A 24,198-nucleotide genomic window follows, 5' to 3' on the forward strand; every position below is an offset into this window, starting at 1 on the left:
TGATTTACTTGGTGCTTTAGACATACTGAAAATTCATAGGAGTCACAGATGAAAATTCTTGGTTGAATTCTTTTGCTATGTGAGCAGAGCAAATGATGATAAGGAAATGAGACTAAGCCCATCTTCACAGAGGAATTGGACTCAACTTGGGCTTTTAATTTGGGTCAAATATAGGATTACATCTTGGGGTCCACAGTCCGCCGTTCACAATTATTTTTGCAGTTGTGATTGGATTCCGTAGAATTGAAGCAAAGAAACTTACCCGTTAAAAGGCTTAAACCAACTACCGGTCAACGCTGCTTCACGTTACGCCTTGTTTTCGATCACCAAAAGTAAAATATGGAAGCTCCCAACCCAGGCCAGAAATCGGACATCCAAAACCCGACCCAGATTTTCATCCTATCTGGGCAGAGCAACATGGCAGGCCGAGGCGGTGTAACGAAGCACCACCACTGGGACGGGGTAGTCCCGCATGAGTGCCAACCTCACCCCTCCATTCTCCGCTTCAGCTCCAAGCTCCACTGGGAGCCGGCGCGTGAGCCTCTCCACGCGGACATCGACACCAAGAAGGCCTGCGGCGTGGGGCCCGGGATGTCTTTCGCCAATGCGGTCGTTGCGCGTGCGGAGGGGGAGCGAGTGGGGCTGGTGCCGTGTGCGGTGGGGGGAACCGCCATCAAAGAGTGGGCCCGTGGAGAGGAGTTGTACGAGAGTATGGTGGCGAGGAGTAAAGAGAGTGTGAACAAGAGCGGCGGAGGGATTAAGGCTTTGTTGTGGTACCAAGGGGAGAGTGACGCGTCGACGGATCACGATGCCGAGGCTTACCAGCAGAACATGGAGGCATTCATTAGTAATGTCAGGGAAGATCTTGAGTTGCCTTCACTCCCTATAATTCAGGTCACTGTGAGGTTTTCTAATTTTATAATCTGCTATCAAATAATACACATATATAGTTAGTTCAATGAAGAGGTATCCATTATTAAATGTGTTAATTTTGCAATATCTATCAATGTATATAACGCATTAAATTTAGACCAAAATGTCTTTAGTATATAATATACTAAATCACTTTTAAGTTATTTTGATTTAAGAAACACCCAGTATAGGGTCAATCAAAATTCGTATACCCAGAAATAGGGTCTATGGCCTTATTTACCTATGACCAGCCATATTACTTCAGCCTTCAGGTACATTTCGTTTCAATCATAGAAATACATTTGTTTTTGTTTGTTGATTGAATGGGGAAAAGTTGTGCAGGTAGCGCTTGCTTCAGGAGACAAGTACAAAGAGAAAGTAAGGGAAGCGCAACTGGGGATCAATCTTCAAAATGTTGTGTGTGTCGATGCCAAGGGATTGCATCTCAAAGAAGATCACCTCCACCTTACCACGGAAGCTCAGGTTAAGTTAGGTCACATGCTGGCCGAGGCGTACTTGAAGCATTTTGCTGGATCAGATTAATCTTACAAATGTTTGGAGGCGTTGACTCTAATTGGTAAGCTAATCTACTCTGTTTGGGAAATTTTCAATAACAAATGTGCCTAGACCAAAGCATTTAATAAGTTTGCGAGGAGCTAAGCTATGACGATCATATATGAGCTCTTGGATTACTAATCATATATTTTTTTAATTTATTGGTAACTAATCATATACATTAGATTTGGATTGTGGGTGACTATAAAATATTGGTTACAAATGATACTCAATATAATTTTGTTAGTAACATTATTAATGTATCTAATACTTTATACTCATTTATATTTATGTAATTAAATATATTACATGATAAACTATATCTTATTTAGATTGAATTGTTGTTGAGATTTATAATAATGTTGTGTAGTGTAAATAATGTTTATGCCAGGTGGTTAAATATTGAAATGTAAAATATTATTGAATTAGTGGCTAGCTTTGTTTTTTTGTTTTTTTTTTTCAAATTGATTTCATTTATAGATAGTAAAACTTTGTTCAAAAGTCATTGTCAAAATCTAAGCATGATTTATTTCACTTTCTATACTAATTATTATCATTTTTATTATCCAATCTTATAAAATATCAAACATAAGATAACATTGTTGTAGTGTTGTTCGACATTACACCAAGTAAAACATAATAATCCAGTTTATTTCAATCTAATTTAATCCAATCTAATATTAAAAATTAATTCAATCTAATCTTGTCTTCCAAATATAACCTCATAGCTCCACTTGAGACATTTATTTGCCTCATTGAGTTCTTACAACTAATATCAAAATAGATCTTCCATATAAATTGATCTCTGAAATTTATTTGTCATTAAATAATTTTCTCTCGATTCAATTTGTGAAATTTATAAAAATAACCTAAAACTTTAGGTATTTTCACAAATAGCCACCCTAATTTTTGGACTAAACAACCATTGGCTTTGAAACGAACAACTCACTTTCTCTTATCTCCCAAAACTCGCGGCAACTTGATCATCCTCTTTCATTATTGCTTTTCCTGCAAAATCGATGGTGACTCAATAGACTTTTGATGGTAGCATCAATTTCGGCAAGCAGGATGCAGCTACATTTTCGACAATTGGACAGTGGTTTTTTTTTTTTTTTTTTGTGATTGGACGGTTGCATCTCAAGATTTTGACATTAAAGTAAGGAACTTTTTCTTTTCCATAATATTGAACCATCAATTTGTTTGTAGTTGAGTTTCATATTTATGTATATTTCATGATAGATGAGCATTTGGTGAATATTATTTTGTGTCAAGTTTCTATATTACAAGTGGCATGTTAGATGTTTGATAAAATGCCTCTTAAACTTTATTTGTCTCATTTTTTATAGATTAAGGTTGATGGTGCCTTAGGGACATTGTCGCACAAATGGAAAAACACAACAATTGTTTTCGACGGTAGACACCTGTTACACCAAAATACTCACTTTGTTATTGTGTGACAGGAGCCTGTCGCATAAATAGGCAGTGATAACATTGCTGTGTTTGTAAACGATAGGGTGTCTGTTGCACAAGCAACAAGTACCCACTGCTCAAAGACACATCAACTATGTTTTTTTAAGTTTGTCTCTTGTGCAACATGCGCTTGTCTCTCGTGCAACAGGCGCCTGTCGCTCAAAAACACAATAATGTATGTATAGTTTTTAATTTATATTTCGAGGTTAATGAATGTTAATAACAAATAAAATTTAAATTTTGCCATAAATACAATGGCCAAGAAGTTGTAGGCAAATTGTAATCCATCTGGTCTAAAAAGGGAATCGAGTATATAATGAAAATTTTGACAGTGGTGTATTGGAAAGGAAAGTAATCTTGTTTTAGTGATGTCGTCAGTGGTAACACCTCTTCTTCAGCAGTCACTAGTGTAACACTATTCTCTTCTTCAATAGGCTCTTAATTTGTTACTTTAGGAGATTTGGTAACAAAAATGGGGTTACACCCCTTGTTCACCGAATTAGAACTTATATGTAACAGAATTCTTACCATTTCATCATCAAGTACATCCATAAGTAGTGAATGTATGAGTTGGGTAGAACATCTTGACTATAACAAACCATTTGTCAATTTCTCGTGATTTATCAAAACACATTTGAAGAACAAATGACTCCATTAAACCTAAATAATTAAGAAAAGATTTAAAAAATTAATACTTAAAAAATGCCTAAATGTGCGACATGCACCTGTAACACATGGGATAGACACCTATCGCACGTGGGATAGGAACTTGTTGCACATTGAAGTTGTGCGATATAAGCCTGTCGCAAAACCTTAATATGCAACAAGGGTTTGTCTGACATTTTCTACATTCGTCTCCTAACTCATTTTTACTTAAAATATCCACGTAAATTTTAAATAATTTAAAGATAACAATACACATTGTTTAAAAACAAATACTAACCTTAATTTCTTGTTTTCCAATTGATGATTTGCTGAGTAAAGGGTGGTGAGTTTTGGTTGAGAATGTGATTTGTTAGGCATTTTATTGATACATCTGGAAACATTTAGGTACATAAATTACTATATGGCTAGATAAGATAGAAAAACTTAGGGTGGTTAATTTTTAAAAATTACCAAAATTTTTAGTTTATTTTTATAAATTTCCCATTCAATTTTATTTTCCCAAGAATAAACTTAGAAAAAAATAAAAATTAAACGACTTTATAGGAATAATAATATTACTGTAAAGATTATAGAATTCAATGAAGGAAATGGCCGCTTAGTGAGCCAAGGTCTGCCTGCAAATAATGTCTATCCCATGGCTGCTAGCATGAGAATCACCAAAAAGGTAGGGACAGTTTTGCCTTTTTCGGCCAAGATCGTATTGATTGATGCGTGCTCTCAGTAATCACCCGCATCATTCCCCAGTCCAGACGAACCAACTTTTCACGTCCATTAATTATCCTCGTGTCTGTTTTTCTTCTCGTTGAGCCAGCCGGCGGACAAGTGGAGGAGCATTTTTGACAATGAGAAATATCTAATATTAAAAAATATTAATTCTTTATTAAGCTTACTTAATAAAAAAAAATAGTGTTTAATAAAGTTTGATTAGCACTACAACAAATGTCTTTTCAGAAATTATTACTTTTCCCTTGAAATTCCTCGATAAAACAAAGGCAAAGCAATCTTTTTGAACTCTGGGGTATTGTCACTGACCTTCCCCACGGTTTCATGATTTATTACTTAAATGGCAGGAATTCAGAGATTGGCACTTAACTCCCCTCTCTGACTCAACAGGATTTTTGTTTTTTTTTTGGGTCAATGGTAATGCGTTTACAACTAAAAATTCATTGAATTCTATTTAAATTGTGATTTGTAACTAAGATGATGGAAAGGAAAATGAAAATTTATTGAAAAGTGATTTATCACTTGATTAATTAATGAGGGGTTATCTTAATTAGTAAAATCCATAAATTGATAATTTCAAATTTTATTTTGTTTGTAGAATGTAAAATGATTGATACACCCTTTTGCCCTATGAATTTGGTCTAATGTTATGTTCAACCGCTGAGGAGGGAGGTTGGTGCATTTTCTGAATACGCCATTAATTTAATTGAAATACCACAAAACATGGGGAGGGGTACGTGATAATTCCCCCAAACTCTTTACCTACCAACCCCAACCGCATATGCCGTTTTGGGTCCCACAAGTGTGGATCCTAGATCCTTTGATACTGTCATACCGAGATCTTCATGTGCTAGAAAGTGTAGTTCACGCGAATACAAGCAGCGTCGACAGCGAGTGATTTCCTTTCTCCCACCAAAGCCACCAACCTTTTGACCTAATCACGTATTAAAAAATTGCTTCCGGTATAATTAAATACATCTAACCACCCATAGCTTATGTGTACGATTCAGATTTGAAATAGTGATTTTTAGCTATGTTAAAAATAAAGATAAATTAAAAATATATGTAATATATTATTTATAAAATATATTATATTATAGTCTCTCTATATATATAAATAATAATTAAAAAGTAATTTCTTAAATTATTAAAATAAGGAATAAGATGAAAGATTAAAAAAACTACATAGTTAATACATTGCAGGTAAAATATATTGTATTAAAATGGATATTTTATTTTTTTAATAACTTAAGAGATTAATACTACAATCAAATATATATATATATATATATATATTCTTACATTTAATTAATCTTTATATTGTTTAGGATGATTAATTTAACATAAAATAATGAAGTATATTTTTCAATTATTTGCTATATTTAATTAAATGTTAAATGAATTAGATAATCCGGTTAATTTGGTCTTTTGCTCTAAAAGGCAAATGTGAATTACTTTTTTTTTGTTGGTTTATCCAGATTAAAAATTTTGGGCTTTAATAAATTATTAGACAAACATGTAAAGATTTTTAAAAAATTTTGTAGGACAAGAGTATAATGAATCACATAAATAAAATTACACTAAATGAATGCACGCACACACACATTATAATTATTTTGCTTTGAATTAATACCATTTTTTATTTTAATTGCCAGTGCCATAAATAAAATTATACTAAATGAATGCACGCACACACACATTGCTTTGTATCCTAAATAAAATGTTCAATCTTTATATTTCATTTGTGGTTTTGATTATTTGGTGGTTCGTTGATCCAACATTCACAAGAGTGAAGGTCATTGGATCAATAGAGGGATTCTACACTAGAGGCTATAACCTTGGGATCATTTTTTAATTTGGGAGACGTTGTACCTAGTCCTTTAAATAAAAGAGATCTTGTATTCGCAATAGAGGAATTATACGGAGAGACGACATATTGTTGACTTATAAGTCTTGCTTGAGAGAGGAAGCAAAAGACGTGTGGTGCATGTGAACTATTCATTTGGTGAGGTTATAATAAGATGTCGGCAATTACTAAAAGGGAATCTCATATTGTGTAATGTTCCAATAATTAGTAATCTCTTAAATTTAATGAATTCCTTGAAAAAAACACTCCTTAATAAAATGTAACTCCTATCTTGAACTTTTACTTTCGTTACATGAAGTTATATCAACTAGATTATTTTTTCGGTTAACAAAAACATCTTAGTTATATAACAAATGATATGTTGATAATGCAAGACTTAGATTTATGCCTTAGTGCCATCATGATTCCATGATTGATGTGAAAGTTTTATTTAGTGTGAAATATATAAAATTTATCATGAAACTCTTGTATGATGAAAATTACAAATAAAATATTTTTTAAAAATGATTAAATATGTAAAAATGAATGAGTTCAAACGTAAACATATATAAAAATATATAAGAAAAATAAATGAACTGATCATTCAAATAATGTAAATATTACGTTTTTAGCTTAGATAAAAAAAATTTTAAAGAAACTATTCTAGATTAAGATTAGAATGTCAAAAATTACAAATTCTAAAATATACACGACCAAACGAAAACTTTTTTTTTTTTTAATAATTAAGGAAACCAAAACCAACTTTTCTAAAACAAGATGAAAAAACAGAGCAAATGAGGCTTTACCACCTCCACAACCACGCGCAAAACACAACACACGCTTGCATAAACCCTGATTTCAGTGTCTGGTTCACACCAACACCTGAACAAAACCCTCGTTCGTTTGCTGCCTCACTCACCATCTCACCAACCATCCAAACACGCCACTATTATAAATTCATATTTCTCCATACATCTCTCCCGCTCTCGCTCCACTGCACTCCCTCTCCCCATACGACGCCGCTTTAACCACCCCGAAAAATGGCCACGTCAGCAGCCTCCTGCGCTGCCTCCCTCCGTCAGCCTTCCCTCAAGCTATCACTGTCTTCCAAACACTCTCTTTCCCCTCTATTCTCCGTCTCCTTCAACCACAAGCGGGCCCCGCCGCGGCTCGTAATAATCGCATCCGCCGCCGCCGACGGCATCTCCTCAAAACCGACCGTTTTGATCGCCGAGAAGCTCGGACAGGCCGGCTTGGATCTTCTCAACGAGTTCGCCAACGTGGACTGCGCATACAACTTGTCGCCAGAGGAGCTCTGCACGAAGATCTCGCTCTGCGACGCGCTGATCGTGCGCAGCGGCACGAAGGTCAATCGCGACGTGTTCGAGTCGTCAGCTGGAAGGTTGAAGGTCGTTGGGAGAGCCGGTGTTGGTATTGATAATGTGGATCTGGCTGCGGCTACTGAGTTTGGTTGCTTGGTTGTGAACGCGCCGACGGCGAATACCGTTGCGGCTGCTGAGCATGGGATCGCGCTTTTGGCTGCCATGGCTAGAAATGTCGCCCAGGCTGATGCCTCTGTTAAGGCTGGTGAGCTTTTATAGCTTATTGTTTTCTTTTTGAGTTTCTTTGCCGCATTATATCGAACGTGTTGGAGATTTAAAAAGCTAAATGACCAACTTTGGGTTTATAAAGTAAGAAAAGGCGCAATTTTTAAGTAAAATGTATTGTCGTGTTTGAGTGATAATTAGCAAAAGTCTTAACAAGTTCCAATAGAATCTGAAAAACCGATTTAGAATCTCGAAACAATGAAAAAAAATTGTTTTTATTTTTTATCTCATCTTTATTGACTTGATGGGAACTTATAGTACACTGTGAGATCTGGTGGGATCTTTATGCAGCAACTGTAAATTCACAGCATCTGTATCTAACATATCTGCGATTAGGATAGTACAAAATGTAGAGTTATAGTTTACTACTTTGGTGTAAGGAGGTTTGGTTTCTTGAAATGTTCTTTTATTTTTATCTTTTTTTAATTTCTAGGAAAGTGGCAAAGGAACAAATATGTGGGTGTCTCCCTTGTGGGTAAAACACTTGCTGTATTGGGATTCGGAAAGGTTGGATCAGAAGTTGCTCGTCGTGCCAAGGGTCTGGGTATGCATGTCATTGCACATGATCCGTATGCACCAGCTGATCGTGCTCGTGCTATCGGTGTGGACCTTGTGAGCTTTGATGAAGCAATAGCGACTGCAGATTTCATCTCTTTGCATATGCCTCTTACGCCTGCTACTTCAAAGGTGCTCAATGATGAAACTTTTGGAAAAATGAAGAAGGGTGTTAGAATTATTAATGTTGCTCGTGGAGGAGTGATTGATGAAGAAGCTCTGGTGAGAGCCCTGGACTCTGGACGTGTTGCTCAGGTGAGCCTCCTCATAATTTGAAGTATGAATGTATTTGCTGTCAAGAAGAGTGAATGATGCTTCTCTTCTTTTCAGGCGGCTCTTGATGTTTTCACAGAGGAGCCACCACCAGCAGATAGTAAGCTGGTACAGCATGAGAGGGTTACTGTGACTCCACATCTTGGTGCTAGTACAATGGAGGCTCAGGTGTGTTTAATAATCAGTTTGATGCATGCTGCCCTTTTTTGTATTAATTTTATTTTTATAACTGTGTTTAGTGTTATCTAACCATGCATCGCTTGGTTTGGTTTCAGGAAGGAGTTGCTATTGAAATTGCTGAGGCTGTTGTTGGAGCCTTGAAGGGAGAGCTTGCTGCCACTGCAGTTAATGCACCAATGGTTCCTGCTGAGGTATTATCTTATGTTCTCAGTTTTACTCTCCCTGATCTTAGTGTTCAGATGAGATAACATAGCTCAAATAAAAAGCCTTTATTCAACAACATCCAAATAATGGCTGCCTTAGCAAGATGGAGAAAAGATTGAAGGTGAATAAGTTTTCACTTCTTGTCATTATTCTCAATTGCAGGTCCTTACAGAGTTGAAACCATTTGTTGAACTGGCTGAGAAACTTGGTCGGCTTGCTGTCCAACTGGTAGCAGGAGGAAGTGGTGTGAAAACCGTGAAAGTGTCGTATGCTTCTTCGAGGGCCCCAGATGACCTTGACACAAGATTGCTCCGTGCCATGATCACCAAGGGTCTGATTGAGCCCATATCCGATGTTTTTGTGAACTTAGTTAATGCTGATTACACAGCCAAACAGAGAGGCCTCCGGTTAACTGAAGAACGAATTCTCCTAGATGGTTCACCTGAGAGTCCACTCGAATTCATCCAGGTTCAGATTGCCAATGTGGAATCAAAATTTGCCAGTGCCATATCCGAGTCTGGGGAGATCAAGGTCGAGGGACGAGTGAAGGATGGAGTTCCACATTTGACAAAGGTAGGATCTTTTGAGGTGGATGTGAGTTTGGAAGGCAGCATCATACTCTGCAGACAGGTTGATCAGCCGGGTATGATCGGCACAGTGGGAAGTATTTTGGGAAGTGAGAATGTGAATGTCAGTTTCATGAGTGTTGGAAGGGTTGCTCCGCGGAAGCATGCAGTGATGGCAATTGGAGTGGATGAACAACCCCGCAAAGAAACTTTGAAAAAGATTGGCGATGTTCCCGCCATAGAAGAGTTTGTTTTCCTTAAGTTGTAATGTGTCTCAGCGTCACCACCACATCCAAATATTTTACGCTATTATTTTTTCCGTCCTCGGAGAGAGAGAAATTGGTGTCTTTACCGCATTGTAGTGCACGATTCTTAGGACTTTCATTTTACTGTTCTTTGTTAGGCTGGCAGTTTTAGGAAAGATAAATGAATAATTAATTGTGCTTTGCGAAGAAGGGTTTGTTGTGTGCTTTAATCGAGTTGTTATCATCTTAAATTGAAGTTTTCTTTAGTCTGCTTATTTCTTGATTCCTTTCATGGATGATTGGTTCTCAGGCTTACTGACTCTCACAAAACCCTCGGGAAAAAACTGAAGCAATTTTATTACCGTACATCACATGTGGAATTAAGTTCGGTTGCTCGTGATTAAAGCTCGCCAAAAGATGACACAAAGATATTGAAGTCCTCTTTTTTGTGCTAAGGTGCTATGATTTTTAAATTAAAAAAAAATGTAACTAAAAAAATAAAAGATTTGGCTAAAACTCCAAATTAGACTAGCAAGTGTATTAAATATTTTAGTGTAACAATTTTTAACTTACGATTGTCTAACCACAATACCAAACACAGCTTGATTACGGTCGCTTGATCATCCATCATCTTCCTTAAGAAGAATACTCCACGTTGCTAAAAAGTCAAAGTCAAAGTCAATCGATGAAATTCGAGTATTTGACGATAGCAGAAAACATTCAGCCATGCTACTTTATTCAGATAGACATTCTGTTTTTCATTTGACGTTTACCCTCAAGATTCATCTGATAAAAAAATTTTCAAATATGGTACAATGTTCAAATATCCCTGCTTTGAGCAAAGCATATATTCCTCTGATAGGCCTGCCCTTGGTGAGCAACTCAAGCTGTTCCTTTATGGTAATAGACGATAGAAATGCTATTGGACTGTGAACCAACATTACATTTTGCACTTGTCATAATGCGTCTTTGAGGGCATAAAGATCTAATAAACCTCAATTTATTGAATATAATAACCGTTAGTTATTCTTTTGTTTCTGTTCATTAAATTCTCTATATTCCCCATTAGAAAAATGCATAGATTGCCAAACATCTTCTACCAGTCTCATTCTTCACTGTGTTCATCTCGTGCGAAGCCTCATTTTGAGAAATACATTACCCCGTCGGTGGGATCAGAAAGAGAACGTCCAAACCTCAGCACTATCATCTAGGAACCGGGAAGGAAAGGTGCCTGTGCGAGAGTTGTGGGTAGGGAGAAATGAAGGCTGTTAACTGCCAAATAGGCAGCAATACCAGTAGCATAACCAGCAAAAGCAAAGCCACTCACCTATACAAAGGAGAATGGCTCTTATAGTAAATAAAAAAATGGAATTTTGATCCAAGAGGATAGCATAAAGCTTCAGCAATTACCTTCCGTAAATACCAAAAGAAGTCCACCTTTTCCATTCCCATGAATGCAACTCCAGCAGCAGAGCCAATAATAAGCATGGAGCCACCAGTACCAGCACAATATGCTATCAGCTGCCAAAACTCAGAATCCTGTGGGAAAGAGGTAAGATCATACATTCCCATTGTTGCTGCAACTAGTGGAACGTTGTCTATTACCGCTGATACGACACCGATTGCACTTGCAATCAGGTCAATATTTGAAATATGAGCATCAAGATAATTTGCAATTTCCCGGAGAAGACCTGCTGCCTCCAGGCTGCAAAACAAGAATTTCAAATTTCAAATTGGGGGTCTTCTAATGGCACACTGCAATCTTCTGTACCTAAAGGGAAACAGAGAACCAGGTAGGATTTGTTTTTGTACCTGCTGACAGACAAAAGGATCCCAAGAAAGAAAAGGGCCCCTTGTGTGTCGATCCGTGATAACGCCTGTGGTACCTTCAGTTTCTGCCTTTCCGATTCACCATAATGAATAGCATCCGTCAGGATCCAAAGAACTCCAAGTCCAAGCAGAATACCCATGTAAGGAGGCAAACCAGTTAGTGCCTTGAACACTGGAACAAAAATCAATGCCCCAATACCCACAGCGAAAACAAGCTGTCCTCTAGGAGCCATCTGTTCAGATGCCAAAACATTGGAAGATTCCTGTCCCTTCCCATTAACTTCACTGAATTGAAGAAGAGAAACTCATATCATTTAATCCTGTGAGATGACGCTAACCAAATCTTTCCAAAGTTCAAATTCCGTGGCTTTGGTTTAACAAATCAAGAAAAGTACCTAGTCAGCGACAAAAAAGCCAGTGGAACAGCTAGAGAAACAGCCGAAGGTATAAACAAACTCTGCAAGCACAGAAAACATTTAAATATGTCAGTGAAATAAAATTGTATCCAAGGAGGCAATTAAACAGCTTATCTAATGTCCATATCACGTGTGAAACCGTCAAAGCATGCCCAGATGAGTATACTTCAAGCGCATTAAGATGTACCATGGGTAGTGTTAAACTCTTCCACTAACCTCATACTTGACATGTGATGATTTACTGTGATTCATCTTCACATTCTAATTATCAAGCCGGTTAGGAAGAGAATTTTCCAAATCTGTGAGCACTTAATTTCAACCTACTTCAAAGTTAACATTTGAAGAAATGTAAGTTCCACCACTCACTTTAGGAACAGAGTTAACTAAAACTTTGCAATTGTACTTAACCATCCAAACTTTCAGCTACATGGTTCAACTTGGATGGTTCATTGCAGGATCCTGTGCAGTACTTCTCAGACTTGTACAAGGAGGGTCCTTGAGAGAGACAGAGTAAGACGAAAGTATACATCAACACATTTGAGGAAAGTGTTGCTCTGTTTCTGGGAATAAAAGTTGCAATTTATAGCTGCTCCATAGAAGGCTCATCTATATCTAGTTCAATTAACCAAGGCATCTGAGAACACAATCAGGTCACCAGAAATGCACTCTTTGAATTTGAATCATATCCTAGTCATACTTATTATATTAGCAGTGAGCAATTTGAAAACCAGAAAAAGTCTGTCCACTAGTTTCACCAGAACTTCCCAAGTTCATTTTATCTACTTTCTAAAAGTTTTTTTAATATGCATCAAGAAAACGAAGAATATTTTTAGCAGACAATACAGTTACTATCATGCATAAACCCCACTAAACAGATGTTTGGGCTACAGAGTGAAGAGAAAAGACCTTCATTGTTGGCAATGTGGATATCTGACCATGTATCCATAACATGGTAGTGGTAACATCCCCAATTGGAGTCCATGCACCACCAGCATTTGCTGCTATTACAACAACAGCTCCAAGAAGCCTGCAGAAGAAGTCCAAATGTGTGAGTGCAGCTTCAATGAGCCAAGCGATAGTTCATTTCTTCTTAAAGAACAGAACACTGAAGAGAACTAACAAAGAGTTGACTTAGTAGATTCCATTAGAGGGAAGCAGGAAAAAGCCAGAAGCAATTTACACAAAAAATTGAACATTTTAAACCCATGTAAGTCAATATATGATGATGACTACAATGAATGAAGGTGTCTTTGGAAACATAAAAATGTCCCTATTATCAGACTCAGACTACCAAACATTTGACAATATCTTATTAAAAATAGAGTAGGAAATTATGAATTTCAAGACATGATAAAGACTAGCATCAGGAACAGGAAGTGCTCAAGAATACTTTTTAGCATGTCACAAAGAATGTATAAGAGCCAGAACTTACTTGCGGTATTCTGAGGGAGGTACTAGTTTTCTCAGCAAAGAAACCATGACAATGGTAGATGTCAAGTTGTCTAGGATTGAACTAAGGAAAAAGGTCACAAAGCCAATCTGCAATTTTCAGAATAAAAGGTCAAATGCCCTTATTCATGAGGCGATTTGTGAAGCATACAGTAAAAAAGATGGCTAAACTGCTAAGTATTTCACAAGATGCCTCATTTCACAGCATGTTATGGTTATGGGGAACCGAAAGAAGGTTTAATAGATGCAATATGGAATTTGTCTCTAGTTACAGAGCATTTGCAGACATGGCCATGCAGCAGAAATAAAGCACCCACCACCCAAAGCAGAGTACGAGGCTTTCGAGTAGTTATATTGTCAGTAACCAGCTTAAATCCTTGATGAGCATCCACTATCTCTACAATGGTCATCGCACCAAGCAAGAAAAAAACTATTTCACTGACTTCTGCAGATGCACGAGACAACTCGGACACAGCAATTTCAGTCGAAGGAGCCTACTCAAGAAATTCAAATGAGTTAAAACTCCAAACACCAAAACTAGAGAAACGGGAATACATATTTAAGAGGAAAAAGAAAACCTCAAAACAAATAGATCTAACTGAATGAATGCAATTAGTCATTAATACATAAAGTGTCATTAAAGAAGCGTAGGTTACACTGGTCTTATTAAAAGTACTTAATTATACTGTTCAAGCAATAATGAATATTGAAAATCAAGTAAAAGGAAATGTTGCCAGCACAATCAGAAGATGGTAAATAAAACTTATTTGAAGCAACAACTCCATGGATATTCTTCAAATTTTGTTAATCCTCGAACAACATGCAGTCATTAATTGTGTTATCATACTAATTTCTATGATAGAAAGCCATTAAAACCATTAAAATTAGGAAATAATTGTAAAACAAAATCAATAGGCAACATAGGTTCTCGATCTTCATAAAATATCCAAGAAAAACAGAGAATCAACAGAATGAAAAGCCAAAGTTGAATACATGCTAAACCTTATTAGATATATGAAGTTTTGGTACATATGAAAGCAATTGATAGTAAGAGGGACTGTGAGTAAGCATCTAAATGATATTCCCACCTCAGTGGTAATTTCAACTGGTTAGTATAAATTATGAATCTTACTCCAATGCTTCGCACTATCCATAAGCTCACAGCCATCAATAGTCCTACTCCACTTTTATTGAAAGCCAGAGACTCTTCAAAAATGATCCCTGTATACCCAATTCCAAATAACAGTGCCATCGCAAGATCCTATTTACAGAAACTCGATCAGATCAACTAAAACATGTCACACACCAACTGAAAATAATATGTGTGCTTTTTCTACTCAGAGACAACTAAGCCATATGAACCTGGAAAACAAAACCCAGACAAGACGGAGATAAACCTGATTGGCAGCAACCCATGAGTGGTTAATTGCAACTGCCCCTGTGATAGCTGCTGCAAACACTGCAAGAGCCTTCAGCAAATCAGTCTTTGGTTGGTAATTGGCTTCAAAATCACTTGAGCTTGTTTCATCAAGTGAACATAAAGGATCACATGTTCCAGATGATGATTCCAGTTCCTGATTACAACCTAAAGGGTCAATGTGAAGCAACACAACTGGCAGGAAGACACAAGATGCAGCATAAATGATAATAACATTTTTCATAGTGACATCCAATTCACTCCTTAACAATTTAAAACCAAGTAGGACTTGTTACATACTTCAACTCAGAACTCCATAAACAAATAGACACTGCTATAACAATTGAATAGCTTTTCAACATTGCCCTGCAGCAACTGACGGCCAATCTGAAGCTGGCATTTAAGCAAAAAACAACTTAAATTTTCAGCTTAATGGGCCAAGATTGCATCTGTGAACTGACTGCAAAATATTTCAAATTAAGATGCAAAACCTCAAAAATTAATAAACTTCCAAACTACTCCCATGAATTTAATCAAAACTTTTAACACCACTTAATAAATTTTTTTAATCCAGAATTACACATGCTTAACCAATGTCCTTCACCCAAATTCATGAAATAGCTAAACAAAGAAATGGGTAATCTCAAAAAATGAAAACGTTAACAGACAATAGGAGCTATTTCTTATTCACCCACGCCTACACAATATATTGATCCGAATTCATATATTAGCAAAATAGATAAACGGGCTGTCTTAAAAATTGAATATTGAGTAAGAAAAAAATGATTTACCAAAACCAGGAGAACAAGAACACAAACATTCAAAAAAGTTGAGCTGTCTTTATACATGCTTAATCAAATCGCCAATCAATAACTACAAAATTTGCAAAACATGAAGGAAAGCGCAACTGGCTAGTCATAAAGACTTGAACTTTTCATGACAAAGAATGTAAAAGAGAACCTGGAACTGCTTTTGATTGTTGGGTTGTTGTTGAGCTTCTTGTTGAATTGAAGAAGAAGACTCTCTTGCCTTATCTTCAGCTCTTGCAAGAACCCCATTGCCAAGCAATCTTGGACCTCTAATTCTACATTGATAAGTATCAAAGCTAGACAAAGAGTGAAGTGATGACACAGAAGTGAGAGATGGAGAGTGAAGTGAACGTTTCTTGAATTGCTGCAGTGGAGAGAGGTGGGTCCCTATTGATAAGGCAGCCATTAAAGATTAGCTTTTTAAAGAAATTTTATCAAAATGAAAGGTGGAAGAACAAGAAGAAAGAGGAAGTGGCTTTAACTTTTAATTGGTATTTTCTTCTGTTGTAATGTTTTACAAGTTGCATGGAAGTGACTGAGAAAAGATGAGAAGGGGGGAAGAGGTTAAAATGAAAATGGCTATTTCCAAGATGAAAATTGGTGTGGTTTTAGTAGAAATAGGAGTGGTGTTAGTAGTGACTAATAACTTTCTTGTATTTGTCGAACATTTTCTCCTCGTAAAAGGGAAGAATGTATAGTCATGCAAAATTAACTTATTGAATTACTTCTAGAATAAAAATTCTGGTGTAGCTAAAAGGACAAAACAAGACACGTGTCAATTTCTCACTCTCTCAAATGCCTGGTCATCTTTCCAACAGAGACTAGATAGATATTGAGAGGTTGTCTAGTTCATTCTCGCCTTGCAAATTCACCAAAGAATGGCGTTAGCCCAAGTCTCAGCTTCTCTTTCCCTCTCCGTTAGTGGTACCTTCTCTTCTCTGTATCCTTCTCTAAGTTTTACAGTTTCACTAATCTCATATACTTGGTTTTTTGTCTTTAATGTTGCAGATGCTTTTGCTTTCAGTTCGGCGAAGACTCGCACCATTTCTCGATTACCCACGTCGAGTCATGCTAGAATTGGGACCACTTTTGCCACTGGCTCTCCACTTTGTAAGGATTGCTGCTTCCATTTGTTATGAATATATGCTGTGGCTCTAAGCCTATAACATTCTCGTCAATATTATCAGTTTAATGAGGTCTTGGAAACCTTGCGTATTCATAAGAATTAAGAACCCACAGATATTTATGTGAAGTTGGACTAACTGTCTTTTTGCGCACTGACCTAGAGCTTTGATTGATCTTAAATGTTTTGCTTCAAGTTATGGTTTGGATTTAGGTGTTCTGGCTTTTATTCCACAGCTCTTTGGAATAGAATCACTAGTTGGGGGGTAATGGTTGTTTCCTGAAGCACACTAGAAGTTGTGCTTTCGAAATCAAGTAGAAGCATGGCACTAGCAACTGTACTTTAAATCTTTGTGCTGCGAATGATATTCACTTTTCTTGAAGGCTCTGTTTTAAATTGGGACTGTATAGCAATCAATATAATGCATGTCTAGAAATGTTTTTTTACCATTTCTATGTCCATTAGTGTTAAGATATTTGGTCTTATACTTGATGCTGTCTTTCATTTCAATAGTATGGAGAATTTCTCCTCAAAGGAAGTGTTTGCAGAAAGCAACTTCAGTTACAATAAGATGTGAGCAGGGTACCAAGGGCCGTAACAGTTTGGATGTATGGCTGGGTCGGCTTGCAATGGTTGGCTTTGCAGTGGCTATTAGTGTTGAAATATCAACTGGCAAGGGACTTCTGGAGGTATGACATGCTCTTTGTGTGTTTTCTAATTCTGATCCAATAAACTATTGCCTTTCAGATGCAAACATAAGTTTTAAGTATCATTCTTGATGTTTTGGCCAGTTAACGTGATATAGCTCAGAATTGTTTGATTGTTAACAAAGAATTAGAAACCTATCCGGTTCAGATAATATACTAGACACTTATATAAGGCCAGAAATAACGGAGTTGAGTAAATGATATAGTTTTTTTTTTTTTTGGGTAAAAAAACAAAGACAAATCAAAAACAAAGAATGCTAAGGGTAGATCGACTTGATTAGTAATGAACCCAGAATATTCTTGGCTTATGTATTGTTTGATTGCCTAATTGGGAGGAAACCTTTAGCCTGATGTGAATTACTCCTTTCGCTTTAATGCATTTGGGCTTCAATATCAGGCACACAAGAGAGCAAATAGAAAGCACTTCCTCTTTCTGTGCTTTAGACAAAGTAGGCTTTAACAAGTTTTGTCCCCTTGAAAGATATGCTTCTCAAAGAAGCTACTCTTGTCGAAGAGCTTAGAATGTAGAGTGGATGGAAGCTTCGCAATACATTGTACAGGCACAGAATACCTCCGCCCACCTCCCCCCCTCCTGAGAAAAAGAAAAATATAAATTCACACACATAATTGACATATTTTTTACCCACTGTCTGAAAATGCCAAACTCAGGGTGGCGAAGACAATAATGAGTTGATGGGTCTAATCCTGGGCAAATGATTTCAATTTAATGATTTCTTTGCTGTTCTCCATTTTGTTGGTTTCAAATCCATGCCTGAAATTCTCTGAGTCCCTAATTTCAGCACTTAAAGCCTACTCAAAATATAAAAGCACTTATGAGCAATTATATAACTACATCCATGTCTATTTTTTGTTTTGCAGAATTTTGGGCTTACATCACCCTTGCCAACAGCAGCCTTGGCAGTTACAGCATTAGTTGGTGTTTTAACGGCAGTATTCATCTTCCAATCTGCCTCTGAGAATTAATCACACTGGATGTTGCTTTTTGGTCTGTAAAGTCTTACTGATGATACTTAATAGCTACATCTTTTGTTCATTAATTGCAATTTTGTCTCAAACTGACACTTGAAAAATGTACTCATAATGGAAATTTTTATGTTGAGACTTTCCTAATTTTTTTGTTTCATTACATGAATTAACTTACTGTTACATATGCTCCCGCTCAATATCGCAAAAGTTGGTTTAACGCAAGAGCTTCTGTTAGATTACTTCTGATAATCGAGTAAAGCATCTGGTGCAATGATTAGATTGGTTTCTGATTTAAAGATCTATTGCAAAAGATGATCGAAAGAATCAATCCATGGTGCTTAGTCTTTGTTTCATGTATGGACAAGTGTATGCTTGGCTTTTCGGAAAGTTATGAGCATATTATATTTCAACCTCCAGCCATACAGCAGACAGAATCTCGTCTAGTCCCACTATTGTTTTAAATTGTCCTGGCAACAACTGCTATTAGTCAAGAGACCAAATCAGCTTCATTCTTTACTTCTATCAGAACTTATTCTCTTCACCTTTCTAGTGCCATTTCTTTTGAAACCTTCGAAGATTGTCACACCGGAAAATCAATTCTTCATATTTTTGTTCTCGATTTCGAGTATGTTTCTTTAGTTTGATCAATTGTGCAATGGGCAAACTCATATCTAGACTTACAAAGAGGTTCTTTCCACAATGTAGAATTAAGCTTCTGATGGTGGGTCTAGATGCTTCTGGGAAAACAACAATTCTGTACAAGATGAAGCTTGGAGAAATCGTTACAACTACACCAACAATCGGTGTCTGCCCTTCTAACTCTTGCTTTGATAATTTTTTTCAGCCTTTACGTCTGATTCTTTCTCTCCCTATATATAGCTGTTGTTTCTTTTTTTCTCTGTTTATTTACATCTTTGAGTCTGACTGGTCTCCCACACGGTGACTTCACATTTGTTAGCATAAAATCCATAAAATCATTATGAACAACATATAAACTTCTTATTTATAACATTGTTAACTATAACCATATAATAATGACCAGAATAAGGAATAAACCTTAGTATATTTGAGCAGAAAAACTGTTTTTGCACAAAATTTTATTCTATTATACTTTTGAGATATAAGATGATCTTTCTGGGTTGATTCTTCCTTCATTAAACGGGGTGATTTCTCTTCTTAATTTGCTCTCGTTTCAAAATTTTCCATCTTCAAATAAGTTAATGATGATCTCTTGCTTCATTTGTTAATTGCCAGGTTTTAATGTAGAGGCAGTCGAGTACAAAAATAAAAGCTTCTGTGTCTGGGATGTAGGAGGTCAAAACAAGGTACTAAAGCTAATATCATTGATTCATTTCCATTGTTAGATATTTGAATTAGTAGTTAAATGAGCTGCATATTTCCAGAGGTTCTACAAAAAGATACTTCTGGTGCAAGTATATGTGGTTGAATATAAGGGAAATAACAGAATATTTCATTTGATATAGATTTCAATGAGATTGACGTTTCATTTCCCTTACGGGAAAATTGTGCAAAGATTAATCTTGCTCTATTATGTAAACAGATACGGGCGTTATGGAGACATTACTTCCGGGACACACTTGGACTTACCTTTGTGGTGGACAGCAGTGACAGAGAAAGAATCTCAGAAGCTCGGAATGAGCTGCATCGGATTTTGAGTGATGTTAGTAAGCTCATAATTTCTGAAAAAATAATTTGTTTACTTGTCAATATTAGAAGAATCTTTCACTATAATCTTAGTCCCTTTGATGAATTTCACTTTTTGGATCATTCCAAGTTCCACGCTGAGCATGAAGACCAATTTTTGCATTCCCATTTCCATTTTGCAGAATGAGCTGAGCAATGCTGCACTACTTGTCTTTGCCAACAAGCAAGATTTACCAAATGTTATGCCTACTGCTGAAGTTGCGGATAAACTTGAACTTTACTCTCTTGGTCAGCGTCGCTGGTAAAAACTAGCTTCTAATCATTGCTTTTCACAGACTGATGGACATCTGTTGAAATACTAAACTAGTAGTCTATAAGCTGGGGTGATTATAATCAGTTCCTAGATTTTATTCGTGTGATATATTTTACAATTAAAATGCTGGGAATAGAATGGCGACAGCAGAGCTAATGCTTTGATTGGTGATGTTTTGTGAATCTTCTTATTCAGGTCTATCCAGAGTTGTTCTGCAATCTCTGGCCAGGGTCTCTATGAAGGTCTTGATTGGTTATCCAACAATATCTCAGTGAAAAACTGACCATCACAGCTTCACTGGTTTCGTTAACAAAAATGGAGAGATTAACTCTACCGATTGAACGAGGCCTTCATCTCTCTTGATAGAATTGGGAAAATGTTGGGGCCAAGCATGTATCACACAGCTATTAAGTACTTAAACAGCCCCTTGGTATATGGCTTGAACCATTGGTTGACAAGCAGCAAACAGAGTTCTTAAGCCGGCTATTTATTTGATGAAGAATAATGCTGTTATAATCAACCGCAGAAGAATTGATGCTGCGATGGCATTTGCTAAAAGATGTGGAGTAGACTTGTACCAGGCATGTTAATAAGTTATACAAAAACTGCACAAAATCAATGCACAATTTTAAGATGATCAGTCCTTTGTGATAGTTTTTTTTCCCCTTCATTTTTGAAAGGTCGTTCATGATAGTTCAATGCACAAAATTTGATCATAAATCAAACACAAAACTTTGCAACACATAGTGCAGTTTTATAATTTCAAAAAAGATAATATAATGAACAAATGAAGATACAAAAGAGTACATTTCCTCTTCTGTGGGGGTTGCGGAGTGGTGGTGGTGGTCAGGGGTGGGGGTGGGGGTGGGGTTGGCATATTCTCCAAGTCGTGGACTCATAAGTCAGACATCCATAGATTGAGCTCTATCTGAAGTCTTTGACTTCCCCTTTCTTTTTTTACTTCCATTTTTATTCATCTTTTTCTTCGGTTTCTCATCCGAAACACGTTGTGTGCTCTCTAAATGTTGATTAATGGCAGCCAATGGATCCACCTGGAAAGCAGGATGGTTGAGAACTGTGCTCAACTGTTTCCCTTCCTTCAATCTATTAATCAAAACGCACCCATTACTTCTATGTCATGATAGACAAGTACAAAAGTGAAGCACAAAAATAATATGGCATAAGAAAATTTGACAGGGTAATATAGCCTTGAACTACGCACATTAGTTTTTGCCTGGCTTTGCAGTTCAACTTTAAGTCGGCTGCTGGAATTGGTTGCCGAGGAGCTTTTAACTCTGGAAGGGATTCTGAGAGAGTGGAGAGGTTGTATACTTTCAATTTCTTTTGTCGGCCTCTAAGCTTCTTCTTCTGTTTAAACAAATTAGTTTTATTAGCTCATACTACACATGATGTATAACTTTAAAGGTAAAGCGATTTTATAGCTAAAGGTAAGCATTCACACATTATATCATTAAAAGTTGAGAGGTATAGCTGTTAAAATAAAAGTTGATACAAAATGAAGATATAATCATGCATCTACGTCAAGAAAAGGCCGTATATTTTAAACATTCCATAACAACAGAGAATTCAACTGCGTATCAGTGCCAAAGCTATCGGCTAGGATACTGGTCTGCCTTGAAATCTTTTGCTTTATGAAGTGCAAACACGAGTTATTAGTCCTCTCAAAGTGTGCTATGTCATTAACAAATTCAGTAAAGGAAATAAAAATATCAACTCGGTTCAAGCTTTCCCTTAATGAAATTTTACTTGACATGACACCGTTGGTCAAAATTTTCCATGAAAAGTACACCACTTTCCCCTCATCTCTCCATGTACTAATGTTGCAGCATGCGGAAGTTGCTCAAAGAAACGTGCATTTTCGGGGTTCAGGGAGTTCAAAAACACAGCAGCAATTCAATAGATGGTTGAAGAAAAACAAAGAAAATAGTTTGAAAGTAACATCATCACCTTTGTAATGGCCTTTTTGGCAGTCAAGGAAGCAACAGTATCCCTAACCTCTGCACAAAACGATAGCAAAAAATAAATTAGCAATTTTCCAGTCAATTAACAGATAAAACTATTGATTTTTAATTTTTTTTAATATCGTTTTTAGAATTCAAACTCACTGGAATAAAACTGGAGCTTCTTTTCGAATTTGCGATCGGATTTAGTCGATGATTCTGCTCTGCATCAAATTATTTTGAGTAAGATAAGTAAGCCAAAAAACAAAAATTTTATCTACCAACGGATGAACCCACAAAATTTATATATTAATTATCCCACAGAACCAAAAAAAAAAAAAACGACTAATTCTTACTTTGCGCTTGATTTTCCCATTATTTTAGTCTAGCAGAATAGGGATAAGGGGTTTCAGAGCAAAACAAAATTAGGGTTTTAGATTCATAATCAGCTACGGACACGATAAACACAGAGAGCGGAACGGGAGGCTTTTTCGCTTTGTGATGGCGCCAGCCCGGTCAAAATCGATTGGGTTGGGCCACATTCTGCGCTTTAGTTTCTGGCCCACTACAAAAATAAGATTAAACTTTATCACATCTGCCCATGTAGTTTATAAAAGTTACAAGTAGGTTACCAAATCACCCATTTGTCTCATGATAGTCCATAAAATCCGTCTAGACCGCAAAAACCAATCACGAGTATCGAAGGGAGTGGTGATGCCAAACGCATGAAGGAATGGATTCAAAGAAAGACAAATGAAAACCAAGCTTTTGTATATTTTTGATAATTTTATAATATGATGACGTATAAATAAACATATAAATTCATTGATCCATACGTTATATAAGAAAATAATTGATAAAAATAGTAATTAAATATATATTTAGTTGATTTATTTAATGACTGTAAGGAAGTGAATCAACAATTTTTTAAAATGTGTTACAAATTTGATATGCATATTTTAGTGCTTACCATATAGTCCACTCTTTACGATATAAAATATCAAAAAATAATTATTTATTTCTATGATGTGTGTGGCTAAAATCTAAAAACATAAGAGAAAAAAAAATTATTGGATTTCATTTACATAAGTCTCATTACAAATAAAGTTGAAAAGATGGGTTAAAAGTACAATGATCGAATTCACAATTCCTCACGTGGGTATGGATTAAGAGAAGAGTGTTATAAAAGAATTTATACTGTGTTTATTTACCCATAATGAGAATTGAAATGGGGGAATCAAAATAAATAACTTGTTTACTTGTTAAATTGAGGTTGGGAATGAAAATGAATTTCGTGAGCCTCACATAAATTTTGGATTGATTACTAGAGCTGTGATTCCTTAAGAGGGGGTTGGGAATGGGAACCCATTCCCTAGAATGACAAAATTATCCTCACTACACTTTAAATATACCCAAAATACGCTCTTTGAAAATTGAAAAAAAAAACTGAAAATTTATTATTATTATGAAATTCAGTTATTATTGTTACTATTATTGTTGTTGTTGTTATTATTATTATTATAATAAAATTTACTATTATTATAATAAAATTTACTATTATTGTTGTTGTTGTTATTAATTTATTAATTATTACTATTAATTAAGTTTATTTTAATTATTATAAAATTTACTATGATTGTTGTTGCTGCTATTGTTATTAATTTATTAATGATTATTATTATTTATTTTTAATTACTATTATTACTATCATTATTATAA

General features: G+C 36.0%; 5 protein-coding genes across 5 annotated transcripts; 3 read left to right on the top strand and 2 right to left on the bottom strand.

Moving 5' to 3' along the window:
* Positions 1 to 220: 220 nt before the first annotated feature.
* LOC18034646 (probable carbohydrate esterase At4g34215) lies at positions 221 to 1,715 on the top strand. The gene is made up of 2 exons (XM_006422876.2): positions 221 to 894; positions 1,255 to 1,715. Exons 1-2 carry the CDS (start codon positions 340 to 342, stop codon positions 1,453 to 1,455), a joined length of 756 nt encoding a protein of 251 aa, XP_006422939.1. The 5' UTR covers positions 221 to 339; the 3' UTR covers positions 1,456 to 1,715.
* A 5,280-nt stretch (positions 1,716 to 6,995) lies between these two features.
* Positions 6,996 to 10,063, top strand: LOC18035289 (D-3-phosphoglycerate dehydrogenase 1, chloroplastic). The gene is made up of 5 exons (XM_006422877.2): positions 6,996 to 7,759; positions 8,213 to 8,589; positions 8,665 to 8,775; positions 8,883 to 8,978; positions 9,154 to 10,063. The coding sequence occupies exons 1-5, from the start codon at positions 7,213 to 7,215 to the stop codon at positions 9,823 to 9,825; spliced, it is 1,803 nt and encodes a 600-aa protein (XP_006422940.1). The 5' UTR covers positions 6,996 to 7,212; the 3' UTR covers positions 9,826 to 10,063.
* A 410-nt stretch (positions 10,064 to 10,473) lies between these two features.
* Positions 10,474 to 16,406, bottom strand: LOC18035032 (sodium/proton antiporter 1). The gene is made up of 10 exons (XM_006422878.2): positions 15,875 to 16,406; positions 14,895 to 15,071; positions 14,630 to 14,758; positions 13,815 to 13,991; positions 13,481 to 13,587; positions 12,955 to 13,075; positions 12,028 to 12,089; positions 11,615 to 11,917; positions 11,213 to 11,507; positions 10,474 to 11,129 (listed from the first exon to the last, which is right to left on the bottom strand). The coding sequence occupies exons 1-10, from the start codon at positions 16,127 to 16,129 to the stop codon at positions 11,010 to 11,012; spliced, it is 1,746 nt and encodes a 581-aa protein (XP_006422941.1). The 5' UTR covers positions 16,130 to 16,406; the 3' UTR covers positions 10,474 to 11,009.
* A 93-nt stretch (positions 16,407 to 16,499) lies between these two features.
* On the top strand, positions 16,500 to 20,874 carry LOC18035076 (ADP-ribosylation factor 1). The gene is made up of 9 exons (XM_006422882.2): positions 16,500 to 16,647; positions 16,732 to 16,833; positions 17,360 to 17,535; positions 18,433 to 18,536; positions 19,180 to 19,343; positions 19,795 to 19,865; positions 20,102 to 20,221; positions 20,388 to 20,506; positions 20,714 to 20,874. Exons 1-9 carry the CDS (start codon positions 16,602 to 16,604, stop codon positions 20,799 to 20,801), a joined length of 990 nt encoding a protein of 329 aa, XP_006422945.2. The 5' UTR covers positions 16,500 to 16,601; the 3' UTR covers positions 20,802 to 20,874.
* Positions 20,875 to 21,333: 459 nt separating this feature from the next.
* On the bottom strand, positions 21,334 to 23,002 carry LOC18033966. Its single transcript, XM_006422883.2, has 5 exons — positions 22,836 to 23,002; positions 22,645 to 22,703; positions 22,487 to 22,536; positions 21,741 to 21,886; positions 21,334 to 21,622 (listed from the first exon to the last, which is right to left on the bottom strand). Exons 1-5 carry the CDS (start codon positions 22,853 to 22,855, stop codon positions 21,421 to 21,423), a joined length of 477 nt encoding a protein of 158 aa, XP_006422946.2. The 5' UTR covers positions 22,856 to 23,002; the 3' UTR covers positions 21,334 to 21,420.
* Positions 23,003 to 24,198: the final 1,196 nt, after the last annotated feature.

Source organism: Citrus clementina, unplaced genomic scaffold (genome assembly GCF_000493195.1).
Source record: "Citrus clementina cultivar Clemenules unplaced genomic scaffold, Citrus_clementina_v1.0 scaffold_8, whole genome shotgun sequence".
NCBI classification, from domain to species: domain Eukaryota; kingdom Viridiplantae; phylum Streptophyta; class Magnoliopsida; order Sapindales; family Rutaceae; genus Citrus; species Citrus x clementina.